At 42.1% G+C, this 24842-nt stretch overlaps 1 protein-coding gene across 1 annotated transcript in view; it reads left to right on the forward strand.

Moving 5' to 3' along the window:
• Nucleotides 1-6179: 6179 nt before the first annotated feature.
• The window catches only part of LOC142698128 (fibrous sheath-interacting protein 1-like), a 28200-nt gene continuing 9537 nt past the window's right edge, over nt 6180-24842 (forward strand). The window contains exons 1-5 of the mRNA XM_075847805.1: nt 6180-6264; nt 13960-14052; nt 14418-14539; nt 17628-17735; nt 19409-19576. Coding sequence (XP_075703920.1) covers nt 6180-6264; nt 13960-14052; nt 14418-14539; nt 17628-17735; nt 19409-19576 — 576 coding nt within the window. The remainder of the gene's footprint in view (nt 6265-13959; nt 14053-14417; nt 14540-17627; nt 17736-19408; nt 19577-24842) is intronic.

Raw genomic sequence — 24842 nt, forward strand, 5'->3', positions numbered from 1 at the left:
TTCATAACAGTGCCAGCCACAGTGCCTTCATAAGAGTGCCAGCCACAGTGCCTCATAACAATAACAATGCCAGCCACAGTGCCCTCATAACAGTGCCAGCCACAGTGCCTTTATAACATGTGCCAGCCACAGTGCCTTCATAACAGTGCCAGCCACAGTGCCTTCATAACAGTGCCAGCCACAGTGCCTTCATAACAGTGCCAGCCACAGTGCCTCATAACAATAACAATGCCAGCCACAGTGCCCTCTCACAGTTTAAGGAACATTTCTCATACTATACTCTGTACTTACCCCATCCACGGTCCAGTGCCACTTGCAGTAAGTTGTATGTAATTGGCCAACCAGCAGCTTCTCACTTGTAACTTTTTCTTCTTGTGCCAGAGATTGGCACAGGAGGAAGAAGTCTATTGCTCACTTTTTGGCATACTAGGATGGTGCCATAAACCTCAGACGTCCTACTGACTGTATCTGGGACACTAGATAAGGATGATAGCATGGCATGTCATCGGGACAAATTTTGAGATGGGACATCAGGGAGATTACTTCAGCTAGCGGGAAAAAGAAGTGTCTTGCTCGATCTTCGGCCGGATTCCTCCCCAACCTGCCATTGATGTCACTGGGAGGGAGGAATAGTTCCACAGCTAATTTTGCGGCAGGATCCGCCATACAAAATCCGCAGTGTGAACTAGCCCTTAAATAGCAAGCAGTGCAAATTACCCCCTTCATCACACCCCAAAATGAATACAGAACCCAGACCCCTAAACAAATACAAACCTCCTAAATAAATACAGACCCCAGGCCAGACCTTCAAGATACAGACCCTAGACCAGACATGTAGATACTCACCTCTCCCCGTTCCTGCAAACTTCTTCACTACCAGTGACCGCTTCTGACAACATCCTGGCCCCGGAGTGAAAAGATCTGCAGGAACAAGTAAAGGTGAGTATATATGAGAGGACGTGGGGCACCTGGAGATTTGCCCGCTCTTCTCTGAGATCTCTCCTTTTTCTCGGAGTTTCGCAGACATTCTAGGAAAGTTGGCAAGTATGCCAGTGTGCCATCCACTTACAGCACCGCCATTCTATTACATTGTGAAGGGGCCTGTGGGCCCTACAGGCATAGTGGACCAGTTACAATGGCAAAATCAACAACCCCTGCTGCCATACCATTGTATACTTTACTCAGCGTACATAAAAAGGCTTCACATAAAAAACCAGCAGGGGGCAGCATCAGATTGAATAGTAGCACGGCTGCGAAAATCTCAACTATACTGAGTCATGGAAAAGACACCCAAGTTAAACTGAGAGCTTGTGACTTGCCGATAAATGTTAGGCCTTATTCACACGAACGTGTCCGTTTTGCGCGCGTAAAAAACGCCGCGTTTTTTTCCTGCGTTGCAGTTCCGCGTGACATCCGTGTATGGTGCGTGTCTATGTTTTTTACGCAAGTATGTCATCAGTATGTCACGCGTTTCACTTCAGCAAAATAAACTGAAGGAGGTGGTTTTCTTTTTCAAAATCATTCCTTTAGCAACTATTGCGTGAATCACGCACAGCACACGGTGCTGTCCGTGATTTTCACGCACCCATTGACTTCAATAGGTGCGTGATGCGCAAAAAACGCACAAGTATAGGACATGCAGTAAATTTCACGCGCTTAACACGGACGTGAAATACGCTCGTGTGAATTAGGCCTTACAGATATTAATATTTTACCCAAATTTGCCAAAATAAACCAATTTACAGGCCTTACGTATCTCCTTGTACTGGATACATAGATTGAGCTGCAGGTTCTTTAAAGATCCTTGGAACGTGAATGTTTTTGAGCCTTTTTATTCCTTCACACAAGTTTTAGCCTCACACCTGATTATTGCATTTTTGCATGTCTGTACTTTGCATTCCTCGTACAAATTCCTGTAAAATTAGCACAAATTTCATATTCAATGTGTTACATCACGTTGTGAAACTTTGCAAACTCTTTACTTTTTGCCCAAAAAGTCTCCCAGTTTTCTATCTGTAAAGTTCACATATAGTCTTTTTTTGTTTATTTTTATCCCGTTCACCATTCACGCAAAAAAAACTGTTAAATTAATTCTTCAGGTTATTATTGTCGTGTAGATACCTCATATGTGTAGTTTTTTTTGTTTTTTTTTCTAATGTATGGGCAATAAAATATATTTGATGCTAAATAATCCCTTTTTTTTGGACTTGTCTTTATATTTTTTATACGTTTTTTTAATCTTATGAAGGGATAACTTTTTAATAACTTTATTTAATACTTATAATGTATCAATAATACTCCGAAATACTAATACATTAAACTGTTTCACTGTCACATAGTGTGCCTTAACAGCAGGCATACTGAACAGACATCTCTGGGGTCCTTTCTAGGTCCCCAGGGCTGACTGCATAGGGTTCTCCCAGTCTCCGATTGCATCACCAGGTTTCCGGTGACATGATTAAAGAGGGGAGTCCCCTTTGATCATGCCACAGTCACCAACCGTGGCGATCAATGGGTTAAACAGCTGGGATTGGAGATGCCTCCGATCCCAGCTGTATTCAGGAGGCCGCTCTCCGTTCAGGAGCTGTTAGTTACAGCTCCTTCTTAGAGAATGAGCGCTCACTAGAGCGCTCATAAGCCTTTTCTACAGCGATTCTAAAAGACGTCAGTGTAGATTCTGAACTTGCACCGCCTGACATTAAAAAGACAGTGGGCGGTTTTCTCCATTGGTGTGAGCAGGACTAGTGGCAGCAGCCGAATGGCCGGATATATAGGCAACACCAGCGACAGCTTATGGGAGAGGGAACACTAACCTGTGGTCCTGCCATGACCCGTGGAGGTGCCAAGTGTTCTTAGTAGGAGGATTTACGGTCCTGCTACATATTTGTCTCTCAGTATTCTGCGTTGGAGTGAGGGGCGTCACAGTGACGCGCATAGGCATGAGCAACGGTGGGTACACCCAACCCAATGCAATCCTGGTCACGTTCGACGGTGGGACTCTTGCAGGGTGAAGTTCTCCTGCCTGGCTCAGAAGGTAGCTTCTCCATGCATGAAGTGTTGTAACTCCCTTCAAGTTTTCAGGAGCGGTGAGAAGCCATATTGCGCTCGATTCCAGTATCCATAATACTAATTACATTGTGATTACACGTATCTATATGTGGATAGACTGATTTGGATATTGACTTTTAGTTTGGCATAGTGTGCTTCTACATTTCTATTATTGATTATTTTAACTAAAGTCGGTGTCTCTCGGTTACAATTTGACCTATACCACAAAGGCCGATGTGAGCAAAACCGCACCGACGCATAGATCAGCGTGGTTTTCAAATTGACTACAGGGAAAAACACTTTCATTGTTAACCTCTTGGTGACGTGACGTAACCAGACGTCAAAGGTGCCGAGGGGTTGTATTGAGCGGGCTCACAGGCTGAGCCCGCTCCATATTCAGCGCCGCGTGTCAACTATATGTTGCATCCGACAACTCACAGCATCGGCCAGGATCGGAGATAACTCTGATCCTGGCCGTTTAACCACTTACATGCCATAGTCAGTACCGACCACGGCATCTCAGCCGTTTTAAAGAGGGGAGCGACCCCCTCTGTCAGCCCCTCGCTGTCTGTGAAAAGCGCTTGCAAAGTTCCGATGGTCATGGCAGCCGGGGGCCTGATGAAGACTACCAGGTCTGTTATCGTTCTGCTCTAATTAAGCCCAAAAAATAAATTTAAAAAATAACCCTTTTCCCATTTCCCCCCTACACCAATGTTAAAAAATTAACATAATTGGAATCGCTGTATCTTTAAAAGTCTGAACTTTTCGAATATAACGTTATTACCGGTGCAGCAAATGGCATAAAAAATGTAAAAATTGCTGTTTTTTGGTCACCTTAGCGCCCAAAAAAATTAAATAAAAGTGAACAAAAAAGTCTTATGTACCCGCAAAAAATAAGCCCTCATACCGCTAAATCAGCTGAAATATAGAAAAGTTCTGGCTCTCAGAATATGGCGACACAAAACTAATTTTTTTGAAACAATTTTTTCTGGTAAGTGGTAAAACCAAAAAAAACAATATCAATTTGTTTGGCAGTAATCGTATCAACCCTCAGAATAAAGTTAACATGTCATTTTTACCGCACAGTGAACGCCGCAAGAATGAAACCCAAAAAACAATGGAAGAATCGCTGTTTTTTTTTCTATTTTACCTCTACAATTTTTTTTCCTTTTCCCAGTACATTATATGGTACAGTAAATTGTGCCATTAAAACCTACAACTCGTCCTGCAAAAAGCAAGTCTCCACACAGCTATATCGGCGGAGACGTAAACATTTTTTTGCTTTTGGAAGGCTGGAAGGGAAAAACAAAAAGAAAAAAAAGAAAAACAGCGATCTACCGCAAGGCCAATAACAATGAAAGTGCTTTTCCCAGTAGTCGATTTAAAAATCGTTGCGATCTACATGTCGGCGTGGTTTCCGCCACATCACTCCCACCCGTTCGTCCACGGTGCGACGGCACCATTAGAACACAGCCTAAGTACCCCTCACTTGACCAGTAAAGTGCACACAGGTTTGTTAATGTCTTTGTTTTTTTTCCATGTTTTGACTTCTAGTATCTGCTTTTGTTTTTTTTTACCAAGTTTTTATCTAAAGCTGCAACTTAAATCCTCAAAATGTCCTAACATTTCACTGTGCCATAACTCCAGTCTCCTCTTTGGATCACCTCACTTTCTTTTTCATAGAATAGATCATGAATTTGGCAGCGAGGATTATGTGTAGTTTAGATTTAATGCTTAAACTTCTAAGTTATTCTCCATGGCATCTCGTGAGATACATCTTCTTCCATCTTTGTTTTCTCAAGAAGTTGAACTTCTGGACTTGTCACACTTTGATTTCTCGTCGCCTTTTTATGACCTATGTGGATTTGTAGCAACTTTTATGTCATCTTTTTAGACTGAGGTTGCCCTGGCCATTGGCTGATCCCTGCGGGTCTTGCTTTTTAAACCCCTGGCGATCAGTCAAGATCATGTACAAGTAATGTAGTATCACATACAGTATGGATGAGCATTTTACCCCCCTCGGTGGTGCCCCGGTGTCAGCCATTATTCCTCCCCACTGCCATCCACAATACAACCCACTGCCATCAACTATTCCCCGCACTGCCGCTCACAAAGCCCCCATTACCTGTGACAATACCCCCTAGTTTAAAGGGTAACTAAACTTTTAAAACACTTTTGACATGTCATAGTGACATGTGAGAAGTTTTGATTGGTGGGTGTTCAAGCACTGAGACATCCACCGATCACTAAAACAAAGCAGCAGAAATGATCGGGTGTTCGCTGTTCCGCTCCATTTCTGAACGGCTTTGCTCGGAAAGCAGATAGAGCGGCGTACGGACTCATAGACTTTCTATTGAGCCTATACACCGCTCCGAAGAGAGCCGATCAGAAGCGGCACAGTGCTCACCCGATCGATCGTTTCTGCCGCTTCATTTTAGTGATCGGTGGGGGGGTCTCAGTGCTCGGACCCCACCGATCAAAACTTCTGACCCTTTACCAGCTACACATCTGGTGACTCCTAATATTCTTTATGATTTATAATAAGTTGTAAAAAAATTTTTATAATACACCCCAGATGCTGCAGAAAAAGGTCCTCGCTAGTCTGGAGTCTTGTTTCATTTTAGGGTCTGGTCTCGCGTCTAAATTGTTTTTAGGGTCTGGTCTGGAGTCTGATTAATTTTTAGGGACTGGTCTGGGGTGTGAATTAATTTTAATAGCTGGTCTGGAGTCTGATTAATTTTAGGGACTGGACTAGGGTCTAAATTGATTTTAGGGGTCTGGTCCAGAGTCTGATTAATTTTAGGGACTGGTCTAGGGTCTAAATTAATTTTAGTTTTTTGTTTGGGGTCTGATTTAAGGGGTCTGGTCTGAGGTCTGATTAATTTTAGAGGACTGGTCTTGGGTCTGAATTCATTTTAATATCTGGTCTGGGGTCTCATTAATTTTGGGGGCCGGTCTGGGGTCTCAATTATTTTAGGGCTTGTCTGGAGTCTGAATTCATTTTAGTGGTCTGGTTTATGGTGTGAATGAGTTTAGGGGTCTGAATGAGTTTAGGAGTCTGGGGTCTTAATTCATTTTGGGGTCTGGACTAAATTAATTTAGGGGTCTGGTCCTGTTTTTGCACTAAAAAAATGACAAATCCTGATGTAAATTGTTCTGCGAAGACATCCTCACTGTTGGTGTTCAGCTCGAACCTTCAGCTGACCGCAGACCCAGGTTAGCGGACCTTGCCCATATAAACAAACCTACTACTAACTTCTTTAATATTTTCAAACACAGGAGGTTCCGATGGATCTAAATTTGGGGTAATGGATATGAAGAAATGCTTCTTTCGTTGCACGTGTTTTTAAAACTATCACTTTAAATGGCAGGGAAAATTTGAAGGGAAATTTTTTTTGAATCGCCATTAAAATTGATCAACCCTTCGAAAGGGTTAACAGCACAGTTTACTTTATACGTAACCTTATATATCCAGTCTTGGATGAGCAGTCCGAATTGTCTCCACCTCCTGCCAAACTGGTATAGCAGATAACATGTAAGCTGGTTTTTTTGTAGCGGAGCCAGCACTGGCGGAGTACCAGGCGGGAGCGAGATTGCTGGTCTCGTAGGTTATTTATTCCTCTGACATTATGTATCTCAGTTCTGTAAATTCGTTCTTCGTTTGCGTTCCCTTTTTTTTTTTTTTTTAAGCAAGATTCCTGGTAAAGACCTTTTAAGCTGGTAGATTTAATGTTATCCCTATAGAAAACCTTCAAAATGAGTTCTCGTCTTATAAATTGGAGTCAGGTGACTGTAGTGAGTGCTCCATTGTGCTTCCCTAATGTTGATCTTTATCAGTATACCCAAACAACATTCCTTACGTTCCTGAATGAAAGGCTGTTGTACAGTATGTTACCTGCAGATGCTTAGGGGATGCAGGTTTTCTCCAAACTTCATGTAATAACAGATATAGATTTCTTCCCATATGCATAAAAAATATTTAAATGGCCAGATTACATATGAATGTCCGCACTTGAACACGATTTAGTTTATTAACTTTAAATAAGTCCATAGTTCTGTACTCATTCATTTCTTAATATATATTTATAGAGGATGGAGCTTTGTTTTTCTGGTACAGAGATCCAAATTCACTGCATAGAAAGAGAAGTTAAAGGATAACATTCTGGCTTCCTGCAGCCACCACTAGGGGGAGCTTACTGCATACTGATATCCCATTGAACTCAATAATAACACAGTATGCAGTAATTAGGAGTTTGATGTTTACTGTGTTATTATTGAGTAATGTATAAACAGTATGTGGTAAGCTCCCCCTAGTGGTGGATGCAGGTAGCCAGAATGCTATCATTTAACTTTATTTCTAAGTAGTGGATTTGGAGCTCTGACCGATATAGAGATACATTTAAAAATTAGTCGGCACAAAATGTTGGACCTATAAAAGCCATGGTGTTAAAAGGAAGACATTCACTTTCAACAGACAGACCCCATTACATTAGGGCAGAGGTGTAGCTGTAGGGGCACAATTGTGATTGGGCCCTGAAGCCAGGGGAGCTGTATCTAATCCTATGATGTGTGATACTTTCTGCTGGGCCCTGTATCTAAGACTGTCATATGGGATACTGTTTGCTGAGCCCTGTATCTAAACCTATCATGTGTGATACTGTCTGCTGAGCCCTGTATCTAAACCTATCATGTGTGATACTGTCTGATGAGCCACTGTATCTAATCCTATCATGTGTGATACTGTCTGCTGAGCCAGTGTATCTATTCCTATCATGTGTGATACTGTCTACTGAGCCAGTGTATCTATTCCTATCATGTGTGATACTGTCTGCTGAGCCAGTGTATCTGTTCCTATCATGTGTTATACCGTCTCCTGAGCCAGTGTATCTAATCCCATCATGTGTGATATAGTCTGCTGAGTCAATGTATCTAATCCTATTATGTGTGAGACAGTCTGCTAAGCCAATGTATCTGATCCTATCATGTGTGGTACAGTCTGCTGAGCCAATGTATCTAATCCTATCATGTGTAATACTGTCTGCTGATCTGTGTATCTAATCCTATCATGTGTGATACTTTCTGCTGGGCCCTGTATCTAAGACTGTCATATGTGATACTGTTTGCTGAGCCCTTTATCTAAACCTATCATGTGTGATACTGTCTGATGAGCCATTGTATCTATTCCTATCATGTGTGATACTGTCTGCTGAGCCACTGTATCTAATCCTATCATGTGTGATATAGTCTGCTGAGCCAATGTATCTAATCCTATTATGTGTGATACAACCTGCTAAGCCAATGTATCTAATCCTATCATCTGTGGTACAGTCTGCTGAGTCAATGTATCTAATCCTATTATGTGTGATACTGTCTGCTGAGCTGTGTATCTAATCCTGTCATGTGTGATACTTTCTGCTGGGCCCTGTATCTAAACCTATCATGTGTGATACTGTCTGATGAGCCAATGTATCTAATCCTATCATGTGTGATACTGTCTGATGAGCCAATGTATCTAATCCTATCATGTGTGATACAGTCTGCTGAGCCAGTGTATCTAATCCTATCATGTGTGATACTGTCTGCTGAGCCAATGTATCTAATCCTATCATATGATACAGTTTGTGTAGGAATCATCGTCCAAAAACGTTCAAAACCACCTCCTATTAATTTCTATGGGAGGCGTTTTTTTTCCGGGGTGGCTTGTTCTTTCTTGCCGTGGTTCTGCCTCTGACCTCCCATTAAAATCAATGGGTGGCAGAAAGAGCGTTTTTCGCAGCGTTTTTTGCCCGCGGTCCTCAATGGCCGCAGGTGAAAAACGGAGCCAAAACCGCGGCAAGAAAGTGCAGGCAGGTCAAAATCAGCAGGCAGTCATTAAAGAAATGCGCTTTACCCTTGTTTAAATTAAAGCTTGCCCGACGATCAGTTGATCACCGCAGATCGATCTTCAGAAACCCCATGCAATAAGGGTATGTTCACACACAAACTCAAAAACGTCTGAAAATACGGAGCTGTTTTCAAGGGAAAACAGCTCCTGATTTTCAGACATTTTTTAAGCCACTCGCGATTTTCGCGGCGTTTTTTACGGCTCGTCAGCACAGAACGCAGTTTTTCCCATTGAAATCAATGGGCAGATGTTTGGAGATGTTCTGCTTCCGATTTTTTGGGCGTTTACGGCCCGAAAATTGGCCGTGTGAACATACCCTAACAGTTGATCACCGGGGGTTTCGAAAGAAGCCGCAAACAGCTTCAAAACCCTTTCATTCTGGAAATCAGTAGTGGTCCAAGATCAAAGACTGGATCAATATGATCGATATGATCCTCTCATGTGTCATCCCCCCAAAATCCATTGTGAATGGGATCTTTAAGCTATGTCTTCTTCTGACATCACATGGTGTTTAACCACCCAGAATCCATCTGTTTTTGAATGTTTTTGAATTTTAGGGAATGCTGAAGCTCAATTATTAACCCAATGTATCTAAAGGGAATTGCCGTCGCTATGTACAGACCTTAAAGCTTTGTTTCTATATAAATTTGTATATATTGACCAGTAGGTGATAACTGGACAATCCTTTACAACTCTAGTTTTTGTTGCCAAGGAAAAGTCGGGTGTTTGACATTTTTTGGCCTTTGCTTAGTTTATCTTTCCATTGACGTGTGTTTTTGACTGGCCATCGAAGTGAATCTGTCTTATACCACTTGTTTTATTCGCTTCTTGCCACAATAAAGAATGTTTGAAGTCACCAATTGTCTTAACCCCTTAGTGACCAGCCTATTTTAGGCCTTAATTACCAAGCAATTTTTTTTATGTTTTTCCATCGTCGCAAGAGCAATAACTTTTTTTTTTTTTTGCGTCGACATAGCTGTATAAGGACTTTTTTTTTTTGCGGGACAAGTTGTATTTTTGTATAACACCATTTTTGGGTACATACAATTTATTGATTGACTTTTATTAACTTTTATTTGGGCAAATAGAAAAAAAACACAGAAATTTGGCCACCCTTTTTTGCTTCCTAATGTTACGCAGTTTGCCGTGTGGTAAAAATAACATAGTAACTTTATTCAGCGGATCGTTACGATTGTGACGATACCAAATTTATATGTTTTACTACTTTTACACAGTAAAAACACTTTTTTTTTTCATAATTATTTTTGTTGTGTCTTCATATTTGAAGAGCTGTAACTTTTTTATTTTTCCGCCGCTGCAGCTGTATTAGGGCTTTTTGTTTTGCGGGACGACTTGTAGTTTTTATTGGTATCATTTTGGAGGACATGCAACTTTTTGATCACTTTTTATCAAGTTTTTTCGTAAGACAGGATGAACTGAAAACAGCAATTCTGGCATTGTTTTTTTATTTTTTAAAGCGTTCGCCGCGCGGGTTAAATAACGTAATATCTTTATAGTTGGGGTCATTACGGATGCGGCAATACAAAATATGTGTAACGTCTTAATTTTTTTCTTTCATATTAAAGCATTTTGTAAGGGGAAAAAGTTTTTTTTTAAATTTGGGATTTTTATTTATTATAAACTTTGTTTAAGTTTTTTTTTAGTTTTTTTTTAGCCCCATTAGGGGACTTTACTGTGCGATTGTTTGATCACTTTTATAATACACTGCAATACTTCTGTGTAAAACTGTTAGGCCATGCTGGCAGACCTGTGGGCCTCTATTAGGCCACCGGCTGCCATAGCAGCCACCGCCACATTGTGATCGCAGTGCCGGTGGGGTGGGAGAGGGAGCCCCCTACCTCCAAAATCAGACATAAACATCAGAATAAAGCCCGTTAGTGGCCGCTGTGAAAAGTCGTATTGGCGGTCACTAACAGGTTAACTTTTCCTCTAGTGCGCTCTTAGGTCCTCAGTCTTAATTTCCAGCGAAACATAAATTGTATTGTCTTTGTCCCTTATTCAACAGAAGAGGCAGTTTATCCTCTGTTTTAAGTTAATCAGGTAAGGTTGGATATCCCCCACTTTATTCAACCTCTTAAAGGGAACGCGTCATCTGAAAATGATCTATCGTTTAAATCAAGTTTCTATGTTGAAAATAATATTTAAGAATTATGTTCCATGTCACTATCTATATTTTAAAAACGATGCACCATTAATAATAGACTGACCCTTCCTGTTCTGTAGAGATCACTTCTCAGCAGTCATCTCATTATCATCACAGGCAGGGATACACTGACAGGTAACATCTATATATAGATAACAAAGGATCCACCATTCATAATAGACTGACCCTTCCTGTTCTGTAGAGATCACTTCTCAGCAGTCATCTCATTATCATCACAGGCAGGATTACACTGACAGGTAACATCTATATATAGATAACAGAGGATCCACCATTCATAATAGACTGACCCTTCCTGTTCTGTAGAGATCACTTCTCAGCAGTCATCTTATTATCATCACAGGCAGGATTACACTGACGGGTAACATCTATATATAGATAACACAGGATCCACCATTCATAATAGACTGACCCTTCCTATTCTGTAGAGATCACTTGTCTGCAGTCATCTCATTATCATCACAGGCAGGGATACACTGACAGGTAACATCTATATATAGATAACAGAGGATACACCATTCATAATAGACTGACCCTTCCTGTTCTGTAGAGATCACTTCTCAGCAGTCATCTCATTATCATCACAGGCAGGGATACACTGACAGGTAACATCTATATATAAAGAACACAGGATCCACCATTCATAATAGACTGACCCTTCCTGTTCTGTAGAGATCACTTCTCAGCAGTCATCTCATTATCATCACAGGCAGGGATACACTGACAGGTAACATCTATATATAGATAACACAGAATCCACCATTCATAATAGGCTGACCCTTCCTGTTCTGTAGTGATCACTTCTCAGCAGTCATCTCATTATCATCACAGGCAGGGATACACTGACAGGTAACATCTATATATAGATAACACAGGATCCACCATTCATAATAGACTGACCCTTCCTGTTCTGTAGAGATCACTTCTCAGCAGTCATCTCATTATCATCACAGGCAGGGATACACTGACAGGTAACATCTATATATAGATAACACAGAATCCACCATTCATAATAGGCTGACCCTTCCTGTTCTGTAGTGATCACTTCTCAGCAGTCATCTCCTTATCATCACAGGCAGGGATATACTGACAGGTAACATTTATATATAGATAACAGAGGATCCACCATTCATAATAGACTGACCCTTCCTGTTCTGTAGAGATCACTTCTCAGCAGTCATCTTATTATCATCACAGGCAGGATTACACTGACGGGTAACATCTATATATAGATAACACAGGATCCACCATTCATAATAGACTGACCCTTCCTATTCTGTAGAGATCACTTGTCTGCAGTCATCTCATTATCATCACAGGCAGGGATACACTGACAGGTAACATCTATATATAGATAACAGAGGATACACCATTCATAATAGACTGACCCTTCCTGTTCTGTAGAGATCACTTCTCAGCAGTCATCTCATTATCATCACAGGCAGGGATACACTGACAGGTAACATCTATATATAAAGAACACAGGATCCACCATTCATAATAGACTGACCCTTCCTGTTCTGTAGAGATCACTTCTCAGCAGTCATCTCATTATCATCACAGGCAGGGATACACTGACAGGTAACATCTATATATAGATAACACAGAATCCACCATTCATAATAGACTGACCCTTCCTGTTCTGTAGAGATCACTTCTCAGCAGTCATCTCATTATCATCACAGGCAGGGATACACTGACAGGTAACATCTATATATAAAGAACACAGGATCCACCATTCATAATAGACTGACCCTTCCTGTTCTGTAGAGATCACTTCTCAGCAGTCATCTCATTATCATCACAGGCAGGGATACACTGACAGGTAACATCTATATATAGATAACACAGAATCCACCATTCATAATAGGCTGACCCTTCCTGTTCTGTAGTGATCACTTCTCAGCAGTCATCTCATTATCATCACAGGCAGGGATACACTGACAGGTAACATCTATATATAGATAACACAGGATCCACCATTCATAATAGACTGACCCTTCCTGTTCTGTAGAGATCACTTCTCAGCAGTCATCTCATTATCATCACAGGCAGGGATACACTGACAGGTAACATCTATATATAGATAACACAGAATCCACCATTCATAATAGGCTGACCCTTCCTGTTCTGTAGTGATCACTTCTCAGCAGTCATCTCATTATCATCACAGGCAGGGATACACTGACAGGTAACATCTATATATAGATAACACAGAATCCACCAATCATAATAGACTGACCCTTCCTGTTCTGTAGTGATCACTTCTCAGCAGTCATCTCATTATCATCACAGGCAGGGATACACTGACAGGTAACATCTATATATAGATAACACAGGATCCACCATTTATAATAGGCTGACCCTTCCTGTTCTGTAGTGATCACTTCTCAGCAGTCATCTCCTTATCATCACAGGCAGGGATATACTGACAGGTAACATTTATATATAGATAACAGAGGATCCACCATTCATAATAGACTGACCCTTCCTGTTCTGTAGAGATCACTTCTCAGCAGTCATCTCATTATCATCACAGGCAGGATTGCACTGACAGGTAACATCTATATATAGATAACAGAGGATCCACCATTCATAATAGACTGACCCTTCCTGTTCTGTAGAGATCACTTCTCAGCAGTCATCTCACTATCATCACAGGCAGGATTACATTGGCTTTTGTTGTGTGATATCACGCTGCAGCAAGTTATCAGAGTCAAGATAAACTTGGCTACATATATATATATATATATATTACACTGTATGTATTGTCCATAGGATTCCATTAACTTTCCTGTTATTTCAACATTGATCAGAATTATGAGAACTTTTTTCTTTTGTCCAGTAGACTCCAGTGTCTTTGAGAAAATGTTTCCTCCTTTGTTCTCCACTCAACTTCCACCAGAAGACTGTGATGAAGACCCAGAAGACTTTCAAGGTAACCTAGATCATTACATAGCAGGACAACACCTACAATGTACCTAACAGTCACCTATTCACATGCCTTCATATAGAGCTCTGGTACTGATAATCTATGGGATCTAGCATTCCTGTACACAAAGGTTGTCCACTTAACTAAGGACTAGATGTTTCAGATGATGACTGTAAAGAACATGTGCCCGTGGTATAATATAATGTATATATCATATGTTATTAATTGTTCATTAGTCCTGGGGATATTATAAATGTGCGTAGTCATGTTTTATGTCATCTAGATTGCAGTGTATTATCTAGTGAAGCGTGTTTGCCATTCAGAATTTATTTACATAGTCATACCCATCATCTTGGCATCTGTGATTTTAGGTAATATTTCTGGCATTGAAACCAGTGACTCAGTAAGCAGCAGTGAAAGATCGTATCACAGAAAGATACAAAAGAAAAATAAAGACCATAACAGAGTCAATTTCATCCAAAGGAACATTGAGGTATGTGAACGATCTTATTGATCACTCAGATCTTGTATTATTTTTTACTGTAATTTTGCTTTTACCCTGTAACTTTTTACTTAGTTCTCTTGATTTTACTTTAACCGGTTCAGGATCAGGCTATTTTTAGCTTTCCGGATCAGACACTATTAAGCCATTTTTAGCATGTGTTATTTAAAGAGATATACCTTTTTTATTTGTTGGCTAGCTGCGTGATTTTTGTCATTTTAATACACGTAATTTTTGCTGTTTTTTTTTAGTTTTTAGGCTTATAGTCTGAAAAAAATATTTTTATTTTATTTCTAGCTCATTTATTTTTTATGCCAATAATGTAATGTCACCATAAAATAGACTTTTTATTTGTGATTGTCATTGTCTACCGTTAATATTGATATATGACATGTTTATTTTAGGGTAATTGGGTCAGGGCTAAGGTTCCGAAAATTATTGGTAGGGGAACGTTTCTTTCTTAGGGAGGGTATTTTACGTATAGTTTCATTTATTTTTGCTTTTTTTTTTTTTTTTAACTTTAATTTTGATCTTATTATGGTCTGTCCCTCAAAGGTAAAAAAAAAAAGAAAACATTTGGGGGACTTTATAATCATTATTTTTTTTAACAGTATAATTTTCTACTGTTACGGCATCCCGGCGATCATATGACCAGTTCGGGCAGCAAGCTAAAGCATGCACTATACATATACTATGGCGCAGGCTTTAAAGAGGCTCTGTCACCAGATTTTGCAACCCCTATCTGCTATTGCATGTGATCGGCGCTGCAATGTAGATTACAGTAACGTTTTTATTTTTAAAAAACGAGCATTTTTGGCCAAGTTATGACCATTTTTGTATTTATGCAAATGAGGCTTGCAAAAGTACAACTGGGCGTGTTTAAAGTAAAAGTCCAACTCGGCGTGTATTATGTGCGTACATCGGGGCGTTTTTACTTCTTTTACTAGCTGGGCGTTAGGAATGGGAGTGTATGATGCTGACGAATCAGCATCATCCACTTCTGTTCGTTAACGCCCAGCTTCTGGCAGTGCAGACACACAGCGTGTTCTCGAGAGATCACGCTGTGACGTCACTCACTTCCTGCCCCAGGTCCTGCATCGTGTCGGACGAGCGAGGACACATCGGCACCAGGCAACAGAGGCTACATCGACTTACCTGCAAACGCCGATGCTGCTGCAGAATCAACTGTAGCCTCTGGTGCCGATGTGGCCGACACGATGCAGGACCTGGGGCAGGAAGTGAGTGACGTCACAGCGTGATCTCTCGAGAACACGGCTGTGTCTGCACTGCCAGAAGCTGGGCGTTCTGAAGAGAAGTGGATGATACTTCTCGTCAGAACGCCCAGCTAGTAAAAGTAGTAAAAACGCCCCGATGTACGCACATAATACACGCCCAGTTGTAACACACATAATACACGCCCAGTTGGACTTTTACTTTAAACACACCCACTTGGACTTTTGCAAGCCTCATTTGCATAAATACAAAAATGGTCATAACTTGGCCAAAAATGCTCGTTTTTAAAAAATAAAAACGTTACTCTTATCTACATTGCAGCGCCGATCTGCTGCAATAGCAGATAGGGGCTGCAAAATCTGGTGACAGAGCCTCTTTAAGGACCTGGACTGACCACTGTTTTTATACAGTGGGCGGTCCTGAACCGGTTAAAGGGGTTGTCCCACGATTCAATATTACATGTCTATTTTATATCACACAAAACATAAGCATTTCTCAATTGGAATTATTTTAAAAAATTGCTCCCGTGTCTAAGCTATTACATACTTATTATGGCACCCCCTGTATTCCCCTTTAATTCCCTCTCAGAACATCCACCTAATGTGTCCAATGCCGATGGTCACACATACCCGGTAGTTCAGTCCCGCCACTCGGACTCTCTTGTAAATGGGCGGTGGAGTGATTTCTGTTATTGTGCAGGCCAGTTAATAAAAATAGTGTCTTCTTCTCACCAGCATTGAACACATTAGGTGGACGTTCTGAGACAGAATCAAAGGAACAGCAGGGGGCACTATAAACCTATGCTGGATTTCCCTCTGTGGAGGAACTGCATTGTTTGTAAACAAAGGGGTGGGATTTTGGCCCAAGGGTCATGATAAGAAAATGGAGAGGAAAACAAACACCAGGCCCTTCTGTCTGAAGTGGCAAAACTTGGCACCATAATGGGGGCCATTTTGATTGTTAATCCCCCTCTCTTCTATTTACGCCACTGCCCCTTTAAGTACATTTCGGGTCACTTACATAAGTTTTTTGTTTTTGAACTTTTCCAGTTTTATCGGGAGGGATAGACTTTGCTCTAGAAACACAACATATGTCACAAAATCCCCAAAAATATAACGATATAAAGTATATAAACTCTCACCTTCAGGAGGTGCACGAGGCATGTTATATGTATAATTTGGCTGGCGTCAGGGCAATATACCATATGGTAAGTGGCAGTGATGTACAATGGTATTTTTTACAGTGGTTTAGGTCATAAATCTCCTCTTCCAGGGGCATATCTATAGGAGGTGCAATGATAGCAGTCGTACCTGGGCCCACGGTGGGTGAGGGAACGGGCATTGAGGACCAGGAGCTTCTAGTTACACATCTGACCTCTTCATATAATGCTCTTCCTTGTTCCTTTATACTTGTTTGGCCCAAGTTCCACATATAATCTACCAAACATGTTGAATATATTACTACAGTAATGTGGCCGGAGTCTTCTATAGAAAAGGAACAACTCCCTATAATTTGGCTTTCCCAGTTGAGGTCATAGAGTTCTGAAGAACATATTGTAGACAGTTATCGTAGACACTGGGCTCTTATGGGTGAACAAGGTTGATCTATTATTACATGAGCCACTCGAACAGTGAGGAGAAGTGGAATAGAAAGTCGTCCTATGTGTCAGAAGTGTTTGTGGAGCCGCTCGATGGTTACGAGCCCTGATTTAAGTTGTCAGGAAGATAATCTGCTTAGCACTCCTGTTAAATGTGATGTCAAATCTTGTTATGTTTGGCCGGGCTGTCCATGATCATTCGGATGGCGTTGGGCACTAATGAGACCCGACGGACTGTTTATATCATAGCTAGTAAAAGATGCCGGGTCCCATGTCCTTCTCATGGATGACGAAAAGTTACGTCTGGAGCAGCTGCTGGGGGACGTTCAAGATGGCTGCAGTGATGATGACATCATGGTGAGTCGTAGACTTGAAGTGCTGTAACTTTTATTAGGTGCCACATTACAACATGTATATACTAAAAGAAGAAATAACAGATCCAAACCATGTAATGATGGAAATATAATGGTGGTTTCTCTTGGCTCAAATACCCACAAAATCTCTCTCAGACCGGAGCAGGCAAAACTAAATTGGGTATGATCCAACAAATACCCTAAATAGCATATATAAAGTACAGTGAAGTTTACCGCTCAGACGGCACTGGTAACAGTCCAATATCATTCAGTATAGACACTCTCTCCCAGAAAAATGCAGTGGACAGTCCGCAATCCAATGAGGGTGTGGATGGTAATTCTTATCCTTGTAGTTCCACCAAGCTCCTTATCGTCTCCCTCCACATTCAAAGAACTCCTGGTAGGAAAAGGATCTTATGTCTCTAATAGATGGAAAAAGGAAGACACATAGTGCAACACCCTCTGCAAAAAGATTGCTCCACGCCAAGTTTAATCCATACTCACAGAAGTAACAAGAAATAAAAGCATCAAGGTAAGTAAAAATCTTTAAAATTTCTAGGCGGCACGCCAAACACTCTCGCCCGACCCTGGGTTTCGCCCTTCCGGCTTCCACTGTTACCAGTGCCGTCTGAGCGGTAAACTTCACTGTACTTTATACATGTAATGATGGCACTGGCACCCACATTGACTCAAGCACAGATGTTTCATGTGTCATGGAGACTTTGTTGAGGTAAGAGGGTGTCATGTCTATCTATCTATCTATCTATCTATCTATCTATCTATCTATCTATCTATCTATCTATCTATCTATCTATCTATCTATCTATCTATCTATCTATCTATCTATCTATCTATCTATCTATCTATCTATCTATCTATCTATCTATCTATCTATCTATCTATCTACTTATCTATCTATCTATCTATCTATCTATCTATCTATCTATCTATCTATCTATCTATCTATCTATCTATCTATCTATCTATCTATCTATCTATCTATCTATCTATCTATCTATCTATCTATCTATCTATCTATCTATCTATCTATCTATCTATCTATCTCATATCTATCTACCTATATCATCCATCTGTCCTGTCTCTCTGTCCATCTAAGTTAGAGAAATTAAAGTCTTAGACTCTGTTCACGCTGCCGTTATTGCCTATCCGTTTTTCTTTCCTGTATTTTTGATGGCAAGAATAGCGCAGTCTGTAGCGCTTTTCTTGCCGTCAAAAATACTGGAACTCCTAATCGAGTCCATTAACTTATACCAGTATCCGTTGAAAAACATCAGGAATAGCATTCTAATGTGAACAGAGCCTTACTCCACTCAAAACATGTGACACTAACACTGGTCTTGGAAGATGAGGTGTGGTTACAGTTACCCCCATATCCCCCCATGAGTCACATAGGTCCAGGAAACAGAGATATGATGAGCGGTAGGGCTGTTGTAGCTGTCCCTGCGACATGTAGGGAACACTGTGGTCACCGGTGATTTCTCTGGCCCAACTAAATATCACCTTCGCATAAGCCGTTATTTTGTTGGTGAAGGAAAGAAATGTCCTAATAACCACTGTGTTCCTCCATGTCACAGGCCGGTCGATGCAGGGTAGAGATAAAGCTTCTACAGTGTAAGGATACCTTCATAGACCTCATTTTATTTCTTTATTTTTTAGGCCAATGTTTCTCTGTGGCTTGTGCCGGGTGAAGGCTTTACCCCAGAACCTGGGGACCTGGACATGCTGGCTCAGATAGAAGCAGAACTGCAGATCTTTTCCAGCACTAAAGACCCTGTTGTGACTTATGGTGATGAACCTGAGATAGTGATCCGAGAGTCAAAACAGGTAAACCCTATTCTGTCCAGACAACAGAAGTCATGCTTGGTGATGGGCTTCATGATCGTATGAAAGATATGGGTCTTATGTTTTTGGGGAAAGTTCCGACTCCATATTATTGACCTCATCATTGGGTAGAATAACACTCCTGATTTCACGATGTGCCAACTTTCACGGCTCACCAAACGCTTCATCTGCTTGTGATGAGTGAGGGTATGTAAATACCTTCTAAGTACCTCGTAAAGGTCTCTATGAGATAGAAGATTGGAAGATGTTACACTAGTTTAGGTGGATCATATGGAAAGCTCTTGAGGGATACATGTGACATTGACCTGTTGACCACGAATAGAAGTTTGACTGGACGTCACAGATCGTTTGGAGCATGGACCGTACTAGTATTACTGGTGGCATTGATGGGACGAGGCATCTTGAATGAGAAGTTCAGTGACTTGAGGAATGAGCGGTGTAGTGGATAAGAGTGCAGCTTAAGTTTGTGCACCCTTTTGCAGCAACTATTGCTTTGATTGTGGATATTTCGCCTTTTCCAAGTCAAATTTCGAGTTGGCTTGAGGCTCCTGTCCACATCCTTGTTTATTCCGCAGCATGTCAATTGTTTTTGCGTAAACACTGCGTATTTGTCGCGGGTTTTCCCCCATTGAATTCAATGGGGTGGTGAAACCTGCAACAAATAGCAGTTGTTGCCTTCATTGCGGTGGAATTGCAGCGATTATGCCGCAAAAACGCAACTCAGAAGAAAAAAAAACCCTTAGCCAGAAGTCTGTGTTCTTCCTCCAGGCCGGCCTCCTGGGATGACGTTTCATCCCATGTGACTGCTGCAGCGGCGGTCACATGGGATGAAACATCTCAGGAGGCCGGCCTGGATGACGTTAGAGGGCTGGCCTCCTGGGATGATGTGATTGGCTGCACCGGTCTTCTCTGATGAAACATCATCCAAGGAGGCCGGCCATCTAGCAGGCCAGTTAAATGCTCAGCAGTTTTACGCAGCGGACATTCTTGGCGAAAAACTGCACCACAGTTTGGTGCGGTTTTTCGCCCGAAATTCCCTGGCCGGGGCGGATGCCCTGATACTGCGGCCCGGTACCAAATGATCCATGGCCCGGTGATTGGGGATCACTGTGTTAGAGGAAAACACTGTACCCAATGAAAATCCATGGAAAGAACATTGTTACTCACCTTGCTCCACTTCTGCTCTGTGCGCCTGCTTGTAGCCATCTGCGCAGGCCATGGCGACTGGCACAATCTGATGATGTCACAGACCTACAAGGAGGAATCAAAGCACATTCTTCCTAGCTACGTACTTTACTTACGTTTTCGACTCGGACCCTGATCTTGACCCTAGCCTTGTTACTGGAGTCTGCTTCTGTCTCGTCCCTTCGGATTTGTCACTTTGTACTTGTTCTTCGACCTCCTGGTTTTGGTGCCTGACCCATCTTCTGTTTAACGTCTTCATCTCATCCTCTTGCTTGTCGCATCTGGACTGCTTTCCCGGTGTCGACCCCAGGCTTTGTTCCTGACTCTGCATCTGCCTCCACCACAGACATTCCTTACAGCGTACCAGCCACTAATCGGTGACTACTTCGGAGTCCTGACCTGAAAATACAACCGGGAAAGTTTATGCCACATGCTAAATCCTCTGGGTTGGATATTGGGGAAGAAGAATTCATACTGCAGCAGGATAATGACCCAAAACACTTGACAAACCTTTGCAAGACGTACTTGAAGACCAAAGAGTTCTGACTGCTATGGACTTCTGACACTAACCCTCCACACCTGACCTCAACTCTACTGAACATTTATTTGGGAACTTGAAGAGCAAGAAAACCAAGCATTCAGTAACATCACAAGATATATTATTATACCCTACCAAGATAACATGGGTTTTCATGTTTTGAGTGCATTAAATCATTAAGGCAAAAGGGGGACATAAAAAAGTTACATTTCTTTAATGTGGCTTCAAGTTCTGATAATCCAGAAAGTCTGATCATTTCCAGCACGCAACTGCAATGTAGTGTAGAATTTCAGAGAGAACCAATTAGGAAACTCCACTGATAAAAAAAGCAAAGTTATAGTAAGATCCCGGAGTGATAAAATTGATGGCCTATCCTATGGATAGGCCATAAATTTCTGATCGGTCGTGGTCCAACTCTCGGCACCCCACCGATCAGCTGTTTTGAAGGGGCCACAGTGTGAGCGCTACTTCCCCTTCATTCCTTACCTGCTCATACTGTTAATTGCTGACATAATTGTAGCGACGGTTCACAGTATTTTAGCCTTTTCCATTGGCGTTTTACAGTATGGAGCAGCATAAGCGATGAAGAGGAAGCAGCACTTGCATGAGTGCCGCGGCCCCTTCAAAACAGCTGATCGGTAGGGATGCCGAGACTCGGACCACCACCGATCAGATATTGATGGCCTCTCCAGCTATGGCTGCTACAGCAGTAGCGACACCACATTCAATAGTAACTGCGTCCTTAGGATGGAGATACTATTCTATACTATGACAGAACAGAGAGGTATCTCCCTACTCTGCCATAGGCTACAGGCCACATTCGGTCTGCAGCCTATCAGGCGCAGGGTCAGCATCTCTGTGCAGGCCAGCGTGATGACGTCACTGGATCACGCCAGCCTACGCAAGGATCCCATCGGCATTGAGGAGCTACTCCGTTCGTCAGGGGAATGAACTAGGTGAGTATATATTTTTTTTGTTTGGGGGCGATATATTGTACCATATACAAGGGTGGTGGGAGCGCTATCTACAAGGGGGGCTGTATATCACTGTCTACAGGGGGGGCTGTATATCACTGTCTGCAGGGGGGCTGTATAGCATTGTCTACAGGGGGGGCTGTGTAGCACTGTACAGGGAAGGGGCTGTATAGCGCTGTCTACTTGGGAGTTGTATAGCACTGTTTACAGGGGTCTGTATAGCACGGTCTACAGAGGGGCTGTATAGCACTCTCCACCGGTGGGGCTGTATAGCACTGTATACAGGGGAGGCTGTATAGCACTGTCTACAGGGGGGCTGTATAGCACTGTCTACAGGGGGGGCTGTATAGCACTGTCTACAGGGTGGCTGTATAGCACTGTATACAGGGGGGCTGTAAAGCACTGTCTACAGGGGGGCTGATAGCACTGTCTACGGGGGGGGGGGGCTGTATAGCACTGTCTACAGGGGGGGGCTGTATAGCACCGTCTACAGGGGGATTTATAGCACTGTCTACAGGGGGCTGTATAGCACTGTCTACAGGGGGGGGGGGGCAGTATAGCACCGTCTACAGGGGGCTGTATAGCACTGTCTACAGGGGGCTGTAAAGCACTCTCCTCTGGTGGGGCTGTATAGCACTGTCTACAGGGGGGGTGTATAGCACTGTTTACAGGGGGGCTGTATAGCACTGTTTACAGGGGGGCTGTATAGCACTGTCTATAGGGGGCTGTATAGCACTGTCTACAGGGTGGCTGTGTGGCACTGTTTACAGGGGGGCTGTATGACACTATCTACAGGGGGGCTGTGTGTGGCCCAGTCAAAAGTTTGCTATGGGGCCCAGTGTTTCCTAGTTACGCCCCTGCCTATCAGGTCCCATTGATGCCGGATCAAAGGAATATTACTGTGCTAATAAATTCTAAAATCTCCGTAAATACTGCTTTTCACTGAAATTGTTATGCGGATATTGGATTCATGGAAGCATTATTTAGTAGTCTGTAGAAATAAATAAAAACAATTCTGCACCACCTATAACTCATAAAACAGTCAATGGATTGTCGGGAAGTCTTAAATACCAGACACTTGTGTTTTATCCCAGCACATAGTTTTCTGTGGAGTTACAAATCATATGAGTAATATCTAAAAAATCAAATGCACAGATCCAGACCTCGTCCTGCATGTAAAGTCTCTCCCTGGCAGACGCTGGGGATAATTGACTTGCACGGAAATTATAGGTAATTCTTCTTGCAGGAAGTAAACACGCCAAGCTCTGGCCGTCCAAGTTATATTTAACGCAATAATGTAAGTCTTACGGGTGTCATTTTGTGGCAAATACAAGTGTTTCACAAAAATGACAATAACATGCAATTAACCCCCGCCTCATACTGTGTAATGCGAGACTTCCACGTTTAGCAGAGTCGATTTATGTCTATGTGGTTGAAAGACTTTGCATTTTACAACTTTAAATAAAATTCTCATCCAAGGCACATATTATGTTCATCGAGGATCCGGAGATGTATATTATCTCTGCCTTGTGTTCCAGCCCATTGCGTTTCCTTACTAACGTCTAAGCCGAAATTGAAAGAAAGTCATGAATATTAGTAACGGAGGGCTACCGGACATATTATCCAAAATGTAAATTTATCTGCCAATTTATCAGAGGAGGGGTTTACAGGCCTCGGTGTTGTCATAGGAACACTGGGCTACCCGGCAACCAAACAAGATACTACTTTGATTTTCCTAAAAAAGTGAATGAAGAGATCTGATTGGGTGCTATGAATTCCAGTATCTCTATAAGTATGAAATGCCGGAGCACAGGGCAGGAAGTGTTGTCTTTGGGACACACAGAAGAGAGAAATGTAAGTCTTGCCAAGCGTTCTAGTCTCACCCGTTTTTGGATTACAGTAGTTGCCCCATTCCTGATCTTTCGGGCATAGTAGCAGTGTCCGCACAGCCAGGAGCAGGATAACAGCTGTAATACACTCTTGCACTCCTACTCCGATGGCTGAGATAGTGGAAACCATTGATCCCTGCCATTTAATCCCATGTGTGCTGCCATTACAGCTGATCATGGTATACTGACATGGGTGAAAGCCCCTTTGATCACGTTAGGGCAGTGCGGCCAAACCCAGGGTCCATTGAAGGACTACATCTGTCTGAATATATTGCCTTGTGTTGGGGCATGCTTAAAGAGGGTCCGTCACTAGTTTAGTAATCACCTATCTCCTAGCTAATGTAATAGGCGCTTTCACACTAATAATACTAGTGAAAATTGTGACCCAAAAAGTTTATTATTTTAAAAGTTATGAGCCTTTTAAAAAATATGCAAATGAGCCTATATTTGACAAGTGGGTGTCAACAGCAGCGATTCTCCTGAGGTGGAGCTACCTCACCGCCTCTGACGCTGTCCTATCCGCATGAAACTGCTTCACACAGTCTGAGAGACTGAGGCTGGAGGGAAGGGGCATCACTTCAAATAGCCATGTCTCTGGCTGTGGACCACCTAGAACAGCGGTTCTGGTGGCATATGAAAGATGAGATTCTAATCTTTCATAT

The sequence above is a fragment of the Rhinoderma darwinii genome, assembly GCF_050947455.1.
Source record: "Rhinoderma darwinii isolate aRhiDar2 chromosome 12 unlocalized genomic scaffold, aRhiDar2.hap1 SUPER_12_unloc_14, whole genome shotgun sequence".
In the NCBI taxonomy this organism is placed as follows: domain Eukaryota; kingdom Metazoa; phylum Chordata; class Amphibia; order Anura; family Rhinodermatidae; genus Rhinoderma; species Rhinoderma darwinii.